The sequence below is a fragment of the Barbus barbus genome (genome assembly GCF_936440315.1).
Source record: "Barbus barbus genome assembly, chromosome: 37".
Taxonomy (NCBI): Eukaryota; Metazoa; Chordata; class Actinopteri; order Cypriniformes; family Cyprinidae; genus Barbus; species Barbus barbus.
The window spans coordinates 24,088,687-24,106,740 of NC_136715.1; the positions used below are offsets into that span (position 1 = coordinate 24,088,687).

General features: G+C 36.9%; 1 protein-coding gene across 8 annotated transcripts in view; it reads left to right on the forward strand.

Moving 5' to 3' along the window:
* The first annotated feature begins 311 nt into the window (after nt 1-311).
* Nucleotides 312-18,054, forward strand: part of LOC306857081 (uncharacterized protein) — a 28,323-nt gene continuing 10,580 nt past the window's right edge. Inside the window, exons 1-10 of one of the 8 annotated variants that reach the window (XM_079396756.1) lie at nt 406-519; nt 2,263-2,417; nt 2,597-2,788; nt 4,079-4,225; nt 5,930-6,053; nt 6,269-6,352; nt 9,042-9,125; nt 9,894-9,977; nt 13,862-13,945; nt 14,370-14,453. In XM_079396756.1, coding sequence (XP_079252882.1) covers nt 2,373-2,417; nt 2,597-2,788; nt 4,079-4,225; nt 5,930-6,053; nt 6,269-6,352; nt 9,042-9,125; nt 9,894-9,977; nt 13,862-13,945; nt 14,370-14,453 — 928 coding nt within the window. In that variant the 5' untranslated portion in view covers nt 406-519; nt 2,263-2,372. Of the gene's footprint in view, nt 520-2,262; nt 2,418-2,596; nt 2,789-4,078; nt 4,226-5,929; nt 6,054-6,268; nt 6,353-9,041; nt 9,126-9,893; nt 9,978-13,861; nt 13,946-14,369; nt 14,454-18,054 lie in introns of all 8 variants that reach the window. The other 7 variants (XM_079396757.1, XM_079396761.1, XM_079396758.1 and 4 more) reach the window with 7 other exon arrangements.

Here is an 18,054-nt window from a genome sequence, read left to right on the forward strand (position 1 = left end):
GTCCGAACTGTCTGCGATCCATTGTTTTCGTGTGGTTTAAATGGACCGCTCTCCCTTTTGATGCGTCACTTCCGGTTTTGGCACGTTTCAGAAGCGGAAGTAAAATTCTCACAAAAACGACTCCAGACGCGTTAATAGCGTATTTTAAAGTATATTTTAAAGAAAATCTAGTTCCTACAGTATTTTTCTATACATTGACTCACTGGAGTCTCTAACCTGCAATATGCCATTTAAGCTTGTAAAACTACTTTAAACTTCAAACTATTTTAAACTTCTTAAACTTTTTAAAGCTTCCTGGTCCAGCTGTCTCAAGCCAACTTAAAGTTTGTCTCGACAAACGTTTTTTTTATCTAGTTTTAATTGTTGTTGGTCATTTAAATGTATCTGCTTCTACTGCTCATGAACACTTCGTGACGTGTAGCCAGTGTGCGCGTTCTCGTGGAGCTTTTCCGGTGGCGTTTCCTGTGTTTGTAAACTGACCTGAGCTGGAATAAAAGAGCGAAATTGAGCAGTACTAAGGTGAGATTTATGAGCACTACACGTAGAGCTTCAATAGAAATGATTATTACAGCTCTTTTATCTTTCGGAACGATGTGGTCTTTTGCGCTTTTAGAGGCCTCGCGAGAGAGATAGACTTGATTATCGAAAGCTATATGTGCACGAAACACACATGATCGCGTTTAAAATAAACTCCAGCTCAGATCAAATCATTCCTGACTCATGCGAGACATGTTTAGAAGTTTTTAAATAAATGAAGCTCGACTGAAGGAAAGGATTAGGTGTGTTTGCTGAGGATTGTTTCGCAGCGCGCTGGGATGCTTGTGATGCGTGTATGAGTTATCTTTCATCTGCCTACATTTATTAAAACATGCATGCATAAAAGTATTCGGTGTTTGCTGCTAAACGCATAACGTAAGTCATCTGCCTCTGGCAGTACTCGCTTTTCAGCCTGGAGTCCAGCAGGACCACACTTTGTGGATGTCTCCCATTAGCTAACACACTTCAGTCAACGCCATACTTCATGCCATGATAAATGAGCAAGCTTGAGAGAAATAGATCTGAAGCCTCATATGCTTACATATGCTTTCCTGTTTGAAGGGGCTAGACACTGCAGATCATGATTTGTGCGACCACAAGGATTTATTGATGCACTAGTCAAACAGGCTTTGACTTAAAATCCTACAAAGATGCCTTTCATTTGTTTAGGATTAATGTGGTAAATTTGTATGGGACTCTGTATACTGCTAGAAACAGATATTTAACAATTTAGAAGACTGAAGCTAAAGCAGTGATCCAGGACAGCTCTGAGCATGAATTTGGGAAAATCACTGTAACAGCGCTGCATGGATTTTTGCTTTTATAAAATAAGACACTATTTGTCAATAAATAGTGACATTTTATTTATTATACAAATTGTTGAGTTATCCTGTTGAGTTTCACGCATAAATTGAATTTACAGTCCTGGTGTGTGTTCATTGGCATTTTGCAGGATCTTCAAAAATGCTTCATCCAATTAAAATTTCAAGTCAAAAAATATCCATTTGGTAATATTAATTTAAGCCAAAGTATACATTGGCATTGATCAAAATATTTAGCGTATGTGTACGGGCAGATGTATAGCCTTTCAAAGTAGTCCATTTGATCACATGTGCAAAATCATACAGTCGATGTGCACAAACTAGAAAAGTGTTGTCTTTGTCCAGTGTCTGCACTTCTTTTCTGTTGTGCATTAGAGTTGTTAAGATCTTTTAACTTCTTTAAACAAACACTCATAAACGTGAATATCTATGGTTGCTATTCAGTAATGTTGTTGTCACTGTTCAGTCTCATCTTTGAGTGAAACAGTGGCCTGTGGTTAATCGATTAATCTATCTATTTTTCTGACAAGTCGGCTAATCTTACAATCTTTTTTTGCAAAAAATCATATTGAACACAAATTGACATTTATGTAATCAACGTCATCTAAAATTGACGATTCTGGCCTAGCAGATTCTTTGTATTCAAAGCAATTTATGGGTTTAAGTGCTGCCTCCAGTGGATGAAAGCCTGTGATTGTTGTGTTACCCGACCTGGGGTATGTTTCCCAAAAGCATTGTTAGCTAATTATGGTGGTTAGTTCCATTGAACGCTATTGGTAACGACGGAACTTGCGACCATAGTTGTTTTTGGGAAACGCACCCCTGATCAGTCTTAGAACACTTGCTGTATTTGCTTGGTGAATGTCTTATGTTTCTACTCTAATTCATCTTTGTCACTGCAAAGAAGATACATTGCTGCCCCATGGTAGAGTTCGGTGAGATTTGCGTGACACTTGGTCCAAACTGACGTCTCATCTACACATCTCGCCTGTCCCTCAACTGCTGTCCACCACCATGTCACACATGCCCGGCAGCTCGGTCCGGGACCACATGAAATGGGTTAGTTCTCTCCATGTTTCACACTTTCAGGGCATGCATGTTATCATCCTCTATTGGGTTATTAGATTTTGGATTTTCACTTTAATTCTTGTCCCAAAACCATTAGTGCTAACTGATTACCACATAAAGTTTACACTTCCAGCAGCAGCAGCTCATTCTTTGTCTTGTTATTTTTTAAGGCAGGGCTGTTAGGATGTGAAGCGGTGCTGTCCAGTATGGCTCTGATGCAGGCCAGTTCCATGGCTGCTCCTAAGAAAATTATGTCCCCATTGGGTCCGGCTTCAGGCCACGGTTCAGCCCAGAGGGATGTGCAGGATCGTGGGACGCAAGGACATATGGTCTTACCAATGAGCATGACCTGCCCTCCACTGGTTAGGAGACACCTTCAGATTTTAGATTTTTTTTTATAGATAGATTTTAGAGATGCACTGATCGACCAGGGTCCGGAATTAGCTGTTTTTCAGCATGATCTGCCGATCAGTCTGCTGCTTCCGAGCCGGTCTTTTGACGTTACACATATGCTCACATCCGTATGTAAACGTGTCGTTGGCATGGAAGTTCTTCCCTGTGATTAAAGAGGACACACAAAGTTCTCAATTTGTAAGGCCACCGTAAACCATAGGGCTACCACAATGATTAACGCTTATCTGGGACAAGTAGATTTTTTATAGGGGCAAGTGAGAGAGAATTTTACTTGCCTGACAGAAGCCTGATTAAAACTTCAATTGAAAAAAGCAAAAAGAAAAAAAGCAGGGAAGCACTGAAACTTGGCCACCAAAAATTTTAGCGTAAGAATGATTCTGAATTTATTGCATTCGGTGTAAACGGGGACTGATAATGTATTTATGTCCTGCCAGATGAGGCTTTCACAGCCTGTCTGATGTGAGACACAGCCAAGATGTTTCCCCGAATATTAACGCGATTACAACACTGATTTTATACAATAGTAGTTCAATAAACAAGAAGTTCAAATTCCATTTTAGACTTAATATTGACGTTTTTTGCTAAATTTCACTGACGAAAATAGTTCCAATCAAAGCTACATTAGAACTGTTGTGTCTCAGAGCAACGCATAAGTGTTTTGTTACTGAATAAATCCACGTTCTTTTAAACAAATCGAGTGAGTCATTTCTCAATGAAACAGCTTTTTGAACGAATCGGTTGAATGAATGACTAAATGACTCGCTCATTTGTCTCCACCTACTGGTGGTTTGGTGTCATATTTAAAAGCATCATAGCATTTTTCGCAACATTTCTTATTTGTATGTTCAAAACATTCATCTTATGAAATTATTTATGCATTTGAAATTGTGCGGTGTAAATGCTTTTATGGCACCTCAGCTTCATCAAACAGTCTGTGTAAATACATCTAATGCTTCTTCAAATGCTGAACTGAATTATTTGAATATAGGTTCAAAACCTAAAATTTTCTATCATCTACCCAGTCATTGGTATTGCCTTATTAAAAAAAACATAAAACACTTGACCTCTACATATAAGCCTGTAATTATTAGCACAAAATAAAAACATTCATTCACTTTGTTGGTAAAATGTATAAGATTATTTCAGAAATCTGTTTATTAAATAGTGTTGTATTAAAACGCAGAGGTGGCTTTGTAGTTTTACAAACATTTGTGATTTATGTGTTTGTGTGTCTGTAGCTTCTGCGGAAGGAGGGTGATTTTACAGCTCCTCGACTGCTGGATGAGAAGGAAATGAGACCCAATGAAGACATGCAGCTGAAGAAAAAGAACAGGAAGTCGGGAACACCATCAAAAGTGAGAGAGCAGGATGGGCAAGCAGGGAAGGTCAGTGTGTGGGGGTAGTGTAGTGTGTCACAGTCCTGTGAATGGATTGCCAGTCGGCCATTTATCACGCAAAGTTTGCTTGAATACACTGCTTTCTGTGAGACATTTAAGATTTTCAGTGTTATTTGATCGTATGAGAGGGTTACTGAGAGTTTCATAAAAAAAATGTCTTCCGATGTTTAAACAGGCTCTTCCTGTATGGTAATGGTGTGGTTGTGGGGGAGGAGATGGCTGGTTTTGGTTGGGGGTTGGGGGTGGGGGGGGTGGGGCGGTCTGTAAAGGGAGGGGAACGCTGTAGCACAATAACTGTTATTGTGTTTTCACAGGACCAGTATCTACTGTGATTTAAAGGGCTTTGATTTTGGGGAATGATGCAGATCTGCTTTTGTAAAGTTTGATACTTGGCTAGTTAGTTTTAAGTCTTTTTATTGTGTCACTTTCATGTTTTTCAAAACCTGTATGCATTTCTTTATTTTGTGAAACATGAAAGAACATATTATTTTAAAGCCCAATTCACACCCAGAACGATAGCTATAATAAAGATAAAGATAGTAGCGTCCGCACCAGCAGACAATATCATCTGTTTAACTTTATTCTAAGCCATTGGTCTCAAACTCAATTCCTGGAGGGCCACAGTTTAGCTCCAACCCTAATCAAACACACCTGATCCAGCTAATCAAGCTCCTCAGGATCACTAGAAACCTCCAAGCAGGTGTGATTTGGAGCTAAACTCTGCAGAGATGTGGCCACTGTTCTAAGCTCATGCTCGTCTTTAAATTCTCCATCTCGTTAATATAGTAGGATGGATTCAGATTGGGTGTCAATGTTTGTATTGTTCATCAGCTGGAAAAAATGGTTCTGAAAGTGATTCCAACGATATCGTTTCTCTGTGCCTTTATCGTTATAGCTGTGGTGTGGACTCTGCTATTCTTTAATATTGAGATTTTTAGAACTATATCTTTATCGTTATCTTTTATAGTTATCGTCCTTGATGTGAACAGGTCTTAAGAGTGTGCGTTTCTTATATAATAAAAGTTAATGTGGTCCAGTTTTGTTTTGGACCCCTCTGGCTTTCATAAAAAGTGTCATTCTGTGTCTGTTCAATAAAGGAAGTTATACAGCATTAGAATGACATGGCCATGTGTAAATAATGACAGAAATTTCATTTTGGCATGAGCTATGCAATACTGTGCATACGCAAAAGAAGACATTCAAAAAGTAATTTTACATAGGCCTAATTGTCATGCAGTGATATTTGCCACTGCTCTGTGACTTGCTTTCCCTTGTGGGTGACTCAACCGATTTTTAATTTTCTAACTGGAATACATGGTTATGTGATGCGTGCCTTGTCAGTGTTTCATGCATTTTAGTGTGAAATGTATGATGTATTTAAAAGACGTGTAATAAACTTTCAGTGATATAGATTCTTTTGTAATATTCATGCAATAGTAGTAGGGATGCAAAAGTTACCTTTTTTAAAAAGAAACATTGTTCAAGTTGTGACCTATTTTAGAGTGAGTACATTTCAGCCTGTTCCTCACACAAAGATGTTGTGTAGCTTCAGAAGATCTGGAATAAAGTGTATGGATAATTTTTTAGATAATTCTGTGGTTCTTCTGTTTCCTTTTTGAACATTGCAACTTCCAGTCCATTGAAAAGTGCGATCAGTGGGATTAATATGTCTTCTATTCATTTTCCTGGTAGGCGGTTGTGGATGAAAATGGAAATTGTCCACTTTCAAAAGTCCAGAAGAACTTTATCTGCGATCACTGTTACGGGGCCTTCAGGAGTGGATACCACCTGAAGAGACACATTCTCATTCACACTGGTATGAATATTACAGCTGAATTGACTTGTAAAGAGGTGTACATACAGTATATGATATTAATATACTATACAGCACTTTAATATATGTGCTAAAATTCTATGCATTTAGGTATAAGAATTATCCACTTTTTATTCACACATATATTTATCATGTTAGATTGTAGTGACATGTTTGTGTTTCACTGTTTTTCACTCAAATGTCTGTCTTTATCACAGGAGAAAAGCCGTTTGCTTGTGCCGTGTGTGACATGAGATTTATTCAGCGCTATCACTTGGAGCGACACAGCCTCACTCACACTGGTATGACTTGTTCTGTCCGGTGCATTTTGATTTTAAATAGCAACTGTTACCTTCACATTTGTCATTTGATAAGATAATTTGATGAGATAAATTATTTGTATGTGATTGATGAATTATTGGACTTGTACGATTTAAAATCCAAATGTCCAAATACCAGAACAGAACCAAATTTGTCTTAAAGCTGCACTATAGAAGACTTGCTTTACTTGTTAATTTATTTGTTTGTTTGTTTTTGCTAAAAAATTAACTAAAATCCAATATTTAGCAAAATGTAAAAAAAGTTTTTAGAGTTTTGAAATTCATGTTCTTGCTTTATCCTGATTCACTCCAATAAGCATTTAATATTAATTCAAACTGAGCTGTCGAGTCAGGTGAAGCTTTAGAGCTGCTCTGATATGATGATCATAAAAAACTGCTCCACAAGTGACGTATAATCTTATGTTGCAGCCACAGATGGCAATAGAGAGGCCAAAGTTCTGTAGTGCAGTTTTCATGTCAAGTCTTCTCCCTGTACATTTAATGTTTGCACTAGGGGTGTTCATTTCGGTTATTTCTCCTAGCCGACGCTCATAAAACCGATTATTATCCGTTAACCGACAAGATTATTTTAAGTTAGAAGCTAATTAAATTAGAAAGGATATATATATTAGGGCTGTCGCGACTACTCGATTATGAAAAATTTATCGAAAAATTAGTCGTTAGATTAATCAAAATAAAAATAGTCGTTAGTGGCAGCTCTAATATATATAATAAATAGGCCTATACGAGAAATATATCGTTACTTAATAATTAAGAAAACGAAAGAAAAAACTGTGCAACAAGTAGCCTAATATGCAGAGTTTTGGTTCATTTTTGTGCTTCGCAAAAGGAAAACGACAGAAAGCAGCATCCTATTTTTCTTTAGGCCTATTTTACAAAAGCACAAATATTTGTTTGTGTTGTGAATGTGCACAAATAAAAGCAAACCTTTTACAATTCCGATTATCTTTGACTAAAAGCAGTAGTTGCTTCCACTGTTAGAAGGAACAAATTCAAGTGATTGCGCCGGTGACGCATACACGCTCACAGTTAAACTTTGCTACCTTGACAATAATGCAGCCTGTGCATTATCATAATAAAATACAGTCAGTCATAGGGCTGGGCGATATGGCTGAAAACTGTATCACGATATCAGTGTTTCATATCGGTCGATATCGATAATTATTGATATTTTTTTTAAGGTGGTACATCAAGTTCGTGGTATTACCAGTCTTGGCGGGGACGACGGTCTTGCATAATTTGCAGACGACATTTGGTCTGACTACGGTCAGACTTATAATATCCAAAAACTGCCATACTGGGAGCTGACTTTCTCTTTTATTTACAATTTCCTCGCTCGCTGCGGCACTCATTTTCTGCTTATGAAGGGGAATCCAGCAGACCAGCCAATAGGGTCTGGCTGCAGACGTGCACTCTCAGCCGCGCGTGCGCACTTTTTTTATTTTTTTGCGTGTGCGCACTTAGACACGAGACAACGATATGGCGCAACCAAACATGATACTGTTACATGATTGGCTGTTAGCGTGTCACTCCCTACGTTGCTAGGTTACCAGAGAGCGAGTGCCTTTGTTAATGCAACCAAACTTGCTTCGCAGCCTTTGTTTTCTTCCGACGAAGAATAAAAAATATCGAACGTTTTATCGAACACATTTTTTATTGATATCGTTCACGTGTCTATCGCGATACATATCGTTATCGTTTTATCGCCCAGCCCTAGTCAGTCAAACATATGGAAAAAAACACACTGCTCAGTTTAAATATGTAGTAAAATCCGTGCCGTTAAGCGTTATCACCGTACTGCTGTGATGTTATGCAAAACATTTTGTTTTACGTGGCTATTGGAATGCCAGTGAAGTAGGCTACATAATAAATATTTTGGCATTCAAATACTTTGCTAATATGGAAACATTTGATTTTGTCGAATGAGAGACCCAACGTTGGTTTCCGGTTCGTTTTATCCTAAATGAATACGTTTTAACTTGTCGTTTATATAGCTATAGCTTCTTTTAATTCTTGTTCTTTTCTAAATACTGTTACATTGAAATGATTTGTTGTGGAGTGATGGGAACTAAAATAGCCTAATTATGTTTACAGTGTCTATTGTAATGCTTGTTAACATTTCACATCGGCATTATGACCATTTCTGAATGAAATAATAAAAGGCGACTTTTATTATTATTTAACACAATTTTTTTTATACCCGTAGCATATTTTAACCATGCAGCAAACCTTTTAAAATAGTTCAATAAATTAGGCCTACTGAAAAATTTTTTAATAAAATAGATGACTTTTTTAACTGTTAAAATTGTTATAATCGGTCAAAATTCTTACAGTCGGTTAATGGTTAACCGGTTAAAATGAGCATCCCTAGTTTGCACCTTAGTTAAAGGACTATTTAATGCTGTCAGACTTATGTCCCAGTGGTGATCAGACACATGTTAGCAAACAAAGTTTCATGAACACTGCATGAATCCAAACTAATTGTTTGCATGTTAATCTGAAGTAGGCACTAAATCAAAAATCATGTACTGTATCTTGAGTCAGCTAAACCCTTGTGAGTGTATAAAGCTTGATATTTGTTATGAGGACATTTGAGCAAGGTTTAGATTCTGTGTAGACGATCATTGAATTTGCCACTCTGTGCATTTAGGGGTGAAGCCGTATGCTTGTTCCATGTGTGACATGCGGTTTTTCCAACGTTACCACTTGGAGAGGCACAGCCTCACTCATACTGGTATGTGTCGTTACATTGGACATTATTTCTAAAACAATTCTTCAATATTTACTTTTTACACTTTAAAATCTTTAAAAATGTAATGGCAAAATTGTATGACACAAGCATCATCTTTATTTACATTAACTATAATATCACAATTGTTCCATTTTGGATTTTCTTTTTCTTCATTGTTTTTTAGATGCTGTTTTTGATTTATGCTGTAAGGTGCTCTCATTAGTCTTTTTAATTATATAAACCCAAAAATGGATATTTATAAACAGAGTTACAGATCATAGTGCGTCTACACAGAACAAAAACCTTTTTTTAAGGTCTCTTCACACCAAGTAGAATGACACAAGTCTAAAATACTTGCAAATATTTTTTGCACCAAAGCTATTCACACCATGTTTTAAATCTCTCTCTCTCTCTCTCTCTCTCTCTCTCTCTCTCTCTCTCTCTCTCTCTCTCTCTCTCTCTCTCTCTCTCTCTCTCTCTCTCTCTCTCTCTCTCTCTCGAGTGATTGCATTTGAGCAATTAGAAAGTTGACCCAGGCTCCAAATATTTTTTTTTTTTTTTTTTTTATTTGAAATGATGCTAAGAATACAGTACTAGGCTTTTAGACTTATTTGAAAATGTCAGAATAACTTTTAGATGTTTATAAATATAAATCCATTTAAACAGGCTTCTGTTAGCAGTACTAGTTAGTAGCTGTACTTTTGAGTAAGCGGTCATATGATGTTGTGCAGAAATGTGAAGACAGTTATTGATATTTTGTTCTGCGTTTAGGGGTCAAACCATATGCTTGCACCATGTGTGACATGAGATTTTTCCAAAGATACCACCTTCAGCGACACAGCCTCATTCATACGGGTACAAGCCATCTCTTACCCAGTGCTCTGCTGCAACTTTCTGCATTGCTTGTGTTCATTTGACTGACATTTTCAAACCATGCCGTGTTACGCTCACTCTGCAGTTCCTTTCTGCTTTGCTGAGCATTCCTGCACATTGTCATGCACATGACCCTTGTTGCCTTTTTAGCATGCTAGATATCGTCTGCATGACGTTTGCTTTGTCTGTGAGGCAATCACAAGTCCCTGTTGAAGCTTCATATTTAATCTTCACAAAAATTGCTTTTCTCTTTCACCTCGATCTTTGAAAGGAGCCCTGCTGATCTTTGTTCTAACAGCAAATTTCCATGAACGAATGTATGTCATTGTGGTTGGCTTTTGTGCAGTACTGCTGAAGATCTGCACGCAAAGTATGGCACTCTTCATTTTATTATTGAAGAATGACAACTTCCGTAGTTTTCCTCCCAAATTCCATTGGTTTTGAGATGTTTGTGCCATGTGTAACCATGCATTCAAAATCTCATTGTCCAACCTGGCAATCATAGTTCATGCAGATATCTCATAAGCTCCTTTACACATTTCATAGTTTTAGGTTTGAAATGGTGCTAACAGTTTATCTACCAGTATTAAGTAATATTTTCTGGACCCCACTTTATTGATTTGTCAAATTAGGGCTGGGCGATATGGCAAAATATGTATCATTGCACCAATATAAAATGTCGATTGCAACAGATTTTTTTTGTGTGTGTATACTAGAGCTGCGCAATTAATCGTTACAAGATTGTGATCTCAATTCAAACACCCACACAGCTTATTTCCAAATGACAACGATTGTCCCCTTTCTAAAATTCACTTTTGTCAAAGTCATATCAGTGGGGCCAGTTGCATAAACTTAGCTTCTATGTTAAGACAGGATCTTAAGTTTGAGTTTCATCAAATAGCAGTTATCCAAAGGGTAAGCAGTCTTATTTTTGGATTCAACTTAGACTAATTTATGCTTTTATGTAAATGAAAAAAAAAAAAAAATGAAATCTTGTAAGACTAGACTAAACCTTTTCTGCATCTGGCCACAACATTTAAATCTGCTTTCGCGCTGCCGCTGCCAGAGAGAGCAGTTTTCATGTTTAGGTATTTTTTTAAACCATACAGTTTAATTTCAGTCTTACAATCATTCATATTATCACTGAAGTAATGGGATAAAGGGTATATAGTTTAAAAACAAATACTGATATCTATAGTATACTGATCAAAATAGAGCAACTCACCTTTTGAAAGTAATTGACCCTTCAAATAGCATTTGTGTAAATTAAATTGCTGTGCCACTAGAAGACAAGTGACTGTTCATTTTTTTTTGGCAATACATAATTAATTTAAGAGATTGCTTCAAAACTGCTGATTAATCCAGTAATGAAACAAGTGAAGTAATTATGAGCGAGACATTTGAATTATTCATTGAAACTATTTTTATCATTCAGATTAAATATTTTTAAATAGACTACAGAAGTTTTTTTTTTTTTGTCACAGCCTCTAGTAAATTACACATTATTTTGTTTAGATTAGAATTATGGGAGAATCGTGATCTCTATTTGAAGAAAAAAATCCTGATCATCAGTTTATCCAGAATCGTGCAGCTCAAGTGTATACCATGATCTTCAAATATTTGTCGACATGGTTAACGCCGTTTTATATACAGCTGTCCTGCATGAGAGACACCGAATCATGGAGCAGGATAAACGCACAGATCAGGAGGACTAATGTTGAGCACTATGATGAGAAGTGTCTGTCAATAGAGATTTTGCTATATTGTTTATATTGCGATGGGTAAATACAGTTGTGCTCATTCATATTCATACCCCTGGTATATATGATCAAAGAGGGCTGTGAAAATAAGTTTACATTGTTTATCCATTCGATCTTTCATTCGTAAAAAAAATTCTAACCTTTAATTGAAGTAAACAAAAAAGTGGTGGAAAATCACATTATGAAATAAATATTTTTCTTTAGTACACAAACAATGGCCAAAATAATTGGTACCCCTAGAAATTATGATTTAAATATCTCTGAGGTATATTCCCATTCATATTGTCACAGGAATATAAATATGAAGGAACGCAAAGGCCAAATTCTCTTGTTCATTGATCCCAATGAGTAAAATCAAAGAATATATTTCTGATGTGCAGCAAAAGCTTGTTGAACTTCACAAATTAGAAAGTGGCTGTAAGACAAGAGCTAGAGCATTAAAAAATTCCCATTTCCACCATCAGGGCAATAATTAAGAATTTCCGTTCAACAGAAAATGTTACAAATATGCCTGGAAAAGGATGTGGGTCTATTTTGTCTTAAAGCAAAGTGAGGATGATAGTTTGAGTGGCCAAAGACTTTCCAAGGATCACAGCTGGAGAACTGCAGAAAATAGTTAAGTCTTGGGGTCAGAAAGTCTAAACAAATGATCAAACAGCACCTACACCACCACATGTTGTTTGGGAGGGTTTGAAGAAAAATCTAGAAAAGAAAACTCTCATCCAGAAACAATCTCCGGCATATTCATTTGTTACTGGAGCTTCAAATGGCACTGGCTTCTATGGTCAGATGAAAAAAAAGAAAAAAAAAGCTTTTTAATTAACAGCAGGCACTCAAGATTGGTTTGGTGCACACAGGGATAAAAAAGTACCTTGTGTGTACAATGAAATATACCGCTGTATCTTTAATGTTGTGGGCCTATTTTCTGCCAGAGGTCCTGAACATCTTGTTCAGATAGATGGCATTATGGATTCTAGCAAATACCAACAGATAAAAAAAAAAAATTAAAACCTGACTGTCCATGCTAGAACTCTTATAATGGGCCGTGGTTGGAACTTCTAACAGGAAAATGATCCACAAACAAGCATCAAACTGAAAATGGGTCACCAAGAACAAAACCAACAACCCAGGTCCCTGACCTGAACCCTATAGAAAATAAATAGGGTGAACTAAAGAGAAGCACCACCAACATGGAGCTGGAAATCTGAAGGGACTGGAGTGATTCTGGATGAATAAATGGTCTCTGATCTGTTGTCAGATGTTCTCTAAACTTATCAAACATTATAGGTGAAGACTCAGAGCTGTTATCTTGGCAAAAGGAGGCTGTAAAAAGTATTGAATAAAAGGGTATGATTAATTGTAGCCAATGTGTGTTAGAGAAAAACATTTATTTCATTATGAGATTTCCCTCCCATTTTGGATTCTTATTCTCCAGTGCACGGCTAGATTTTTGTAAATTTTTAAAATAAAAGATCAAAAGGATTGATGATACAGATTTATTTTCACAGCCTCCTTTGATCATATTTACCAAAGGTATGAATAATTTTGAGCACAACTGTATATCTGTACAATGCAGGACTGCATAAAATGTATGACGAAGCATGCACAAAGTAGTCTCTCACGGCTTTGGTCAAATTCACACAAAATTGTCAAAATGGCCATCTTGACAAGTATAACTGAAAACAAGAGGAGAATTTAAAGGAGTAGTTTGTGCTAAATTATCGCTTTAAAGCACTGACTATGTCATCCGTATCCTCAATTTATTGTATTAGACAAAAAACTTTTTACTTGTTGAATATTCTGTTTCCTTTGGAAATATGTCAGATTATGGAAGTAAAATGACTTGAGACAGTTTCACGCTAGCCTTCAAAATGAGTGTTAGTAGCTGGTAGCCATTATTAGCACTTGTGTTGGGAGTCAGTGCCCTATTAAGCTGTGCAACCATATTTCACTTGCTTTTTATGTGCTTGCAAACATCTCTTGCACTCTGTTCTTGTGAAGCATGCGATTTCAGCAATATCTGTCAACAATCAGCTCCTATATTGACATAAACGTGTTGCATATACATGGTTTAAATCTTATGCATAATTTGCTCTGGTCATCTAGGGGTGAAGCCGTATGCTTGCTCCATGTGTGACAGGCGTTTTTTTCAACGTTACCACCTCCAGAGACACAGCCTCACTCATACGGGTATGAGCCGTCTCTCCTTATCCTTTGCATTGTTCTTGACTTGACTACACCAATGCACAGCTTAGCACTGTTGCCAACTTGTCAGTGTTTGTCGCTATTTTTTATTGGAAATTTTTTAAAACTTGGTTTCTACACTAACAAGATTATAAACAGGGAACTGATTGTGAACATAGGGAAACCTCCAAATATTTCTTCAAAGGTTTCTGGCTCAGTATTATTACACAGTTGGCAACAATGCTTTAATACCTTGTACACATTGCTTTTTATACTTCATGACAAAACATGTAAGCAAAACAGTTTGCAAACATAGGTTTGACTGCAACAAACTCGAGTTTGGGCATAGTTACAGACATTGCAATGGGGTGTTGGACATACTGAAAGTTTTTATTCATCAAAACTTAACACTCCGGTACTCTGTGTTTAGGGGTGAAGCCGTATGCTTGTTCCATGTGTGACATGAGGTTTTTTCAGCGTTACCACCTGCAGAGACACAGCCTAACCCATACGGGTATGAGTCCAAAGGGGCAATTCACATTTGAAGTATATAAAACACTTTAGTTTGCAGCCTTTACCACATGGCAATCACACTTTCCATGGTTCTCAATATGCATTTTGGCTTTCTTTTTTTTACCCCAAAGGAGTAAACATATATATATATATATATATATATATATATATATATATATATATATATATATATATATATATATATATATATATATATATATATATATATATATATATATATATATATATATATATTTTTTTTTTTTTTTTTTTGTTATTTTTTAGTTGCACCTATTTTATTTATTTAATTTCATCAACGTTGTCATCTCCAGTGACACAGCCACAGGCCACAGGGGTGTGTGTCATGGTTGGCCCATTCTCAGGGAACTGTGCCATATCCCGGCACAGAAATTCTCTTTTGGTTGTTTGTTTGTTTGTTTATTTGTTCAAAGAGGTTACTGCTGAAAGTTACTGCATCCAATTGTTAGCAGTAGTGGTTGCATTAATCAAATATGTTTCGTCATTGACTGATTTTTGTTAGTTTTTTTCGGTGAAGGAGAAATCTATTGCAACTTGTAACTGTAATTTCCACCCCTGTCTAGTTGGTGGTGAGTGTGCATATTAATTAGCTGTTATCTATTATCGTCTTGTCTTTGATCTGTGGAGCACATTCTGTGGGATTTCCTCCCAGTGAAGCAATGCTTGCAGGATTGGGAAATCCCACATTCAGAGAGTCCTGCAAACTACTTCCCTGGAAGAACATTTTGGCTGAAGTGGTGCGGGTGATTGCAGTAATAATTATAATAATGAGACCGCAGCAGAGAGCAGGGGGGTAAAGCCTTCAGAACAAAATTAAAACTTGCCTGCGCCTATATTTCAGACACAAACATTGTTTTAATGGCCTTTGCTTTCACTGTGAAAAACAAACAATTAAAAATTCTTCTGCTTTATGTGGTGTTGAACATAAAAAATGATGCACAGTCTATGTTCATTTGTTCTCTTCATAAACAAATGCATATTAGTACATTCATGATTAAAAATGAAAATGTCAAAAAATGTATTACATTTCAATAAAATATGAAATTTAAAATAATGGGTAATGATAGATTATAATGACATTTTTACGACCCTGTAAGTCAAAATGACAGACGATGAGAAAATCTAATGCAACCACTGGTCAGCAGTGTAAGTACATAATAGTTAATACCCCTAATGTCAAGTTTTTTCAGTGGCTAATTCTTAAACTTTAACCTCAAGCCCAAAACTAAAAACACTGATCAGCAACAACATTAAAACCACCTGTCTAATGCTGTGTAGGTCCCCCTTATGCTGCCAAAACAGCTCTGGCACATCAAGGCATGGACTTCATAAGACCTCTGAATGTGTCCTGTGGTCTCTGGCACCAAGACATTAGCAGCAGATCCTTTAAATCCTGCAAGTTGCAAGGAAGGATTAGATTGGATGGATTCTGGAAGTCCTCCATTAATCTGATATTTCATCCAGCACATCCTATAGATGCTCAATTGGATTGAGATCTGGGAAATTGGGAGACCAAGGCGACACCTTGAACTCTTTATCATGTTCCTCAAATCATTCCTGAACAATTTTTGCGGTGCGGCAGCGTGCATTATTCTGCTGAAAGAGGGCACTGCCATCAGCAAACAGCACAGCCATAAAGGGGTGTCTGCAGTAACCTTTAGGTAGATGGTTTCACTGGTTTGTATCAAAGTAACATCCACATGAATGCCAAGGTTTCCAACAGAACATTGCCCAGAGAAAATGCTTCTTCCTGTAGTGCGTCTTCCCCTGCTGCATCTCTTCTCCAGGTAAACAACTGAAAGACAATGTGATTCATCAGACCAGGCAAACTTTTCCATGAATCCAGTTCTGTTGCTCATGTGTCATTTTAGGTGCTTTCAGCGGTTGATTTAAACCACAGTAGCTCTGTGTGATCAGACCAGACAGGCTAGCCTTCACTTTCCACATTCATTAGTGAGCCTTGAGTGTCCATGACCCCGACTCTGGTTCATTGGTTGTCCTTCCTTGCATTATTTTTGGTAGGCCATAAACTACTGCAAATTGGGAATACCCCACAAGACTTGGCGTTTTGGAGATGCTCTAAATCAATCGTCTACCCATCACAATTTGCCCTTCTTCCTGCTTGCAACACATGAAATTGAAGAATTGACTGCTCATTTGCTTTCTAATATATCCCACCCCTTGCCATGTACCTTTGAAACAGTATATTAAAACAATGTTATTCATGTCATTTGTCATTTTAATGTTGATGCTGATCAGTGTGTGCCTTGCAAGGTTCTAGTAATTATGTATTGTTACTAACCATGAATTACTAGATTTATTTAAACCTGTCACTGTAACATTTTGAATTCAGTAACATTGAAAGATGTGTGCGCATTAGAGGCAGCATATGATGATGCACTTGAAGGCAGTATAAATGGCAAATTATAATTGAGAAAATAACTCAATTTCTCTGATGTAATGTTTTGAACAATTATCAAGTCTTGTGTTCAAAACTGGGTTAAAGGTCAGTGCAATGATGGCTCAAAGTGGCCTTAACTAGGAAATAATACCATTGCAGCACACAGAATTATTTAATATTTCTGTAAATATAATAGAAAACATAACTGTTTTTTGTTTTGCTCGGACCAGTTGTTCCACAAGGTGGCAAGACTGGCCTGTGCCTTGTTTCACAGTGGAAAACTAAGGAGATAGAACTGTTGCATAATTCCAAATAAATAAAAAATTACCAAAATTAAACATTGACAAATAAATAGAATGAGATCCACAAATAAATCTTGGTTTCCCAAACATGAATTAAATTCACAAATAAATAAAATGAGATTTGCAAAAAAAAAATTCACAAATATCTTTTTATGTCACAAACACAGCTTTGCCTGGCATTCATTTGTGAACCGTGTCCTGTGCATGTAGGTCACTGCATGCATTTGTGGATCGCTCCTTGTATACTTGTGAATGGCTTTCTGTGCATTTGTGGATCACTGCACACATTTGTGGATTTTGAAACATTTCTAGCGTCAAGACGCTAAAAATCCACAAATGAGTGGACTCCACCCGCTGTCAGCCAACACAGTTCAGCACTCCAGTCAAATCACCTATTTGTGTAATCGAAGACTTTCCATTTCTTTGCCCTGATAAATTCCTTCACTGAACTGGCAGGGTGTTTTGGGTCATTGTCCTGATGCAATCTGAAGCACTTCCCAATCAATCTGGTGGTATTTTCTTGAATATTGGTAGAATATTTATTGAATAACAGGACACAGCTGATCTCTTAGAAAGACCTGTGAGGCAACTGCTCCAATACTTATGCTCACATCAGATAGAGGGATGGAACTCTAAAAGTGCTGAACTTCTTAGCTGGTAAAACATGTTGAATCACCCAATAATAAAATGTGACATTCTGTATCATGGGTTTTTGTCTCATATTCATCTTTTAATCATATTTGTAAATGTCTTGACTCCACAGCCAACAGAGCAATTTTGTCTTTACTGTTCCAATACTTATGGAGGGCACTGTATGTGCAAGTCAGCATAGACAACAAAACACATCTGGCCCATTAGAA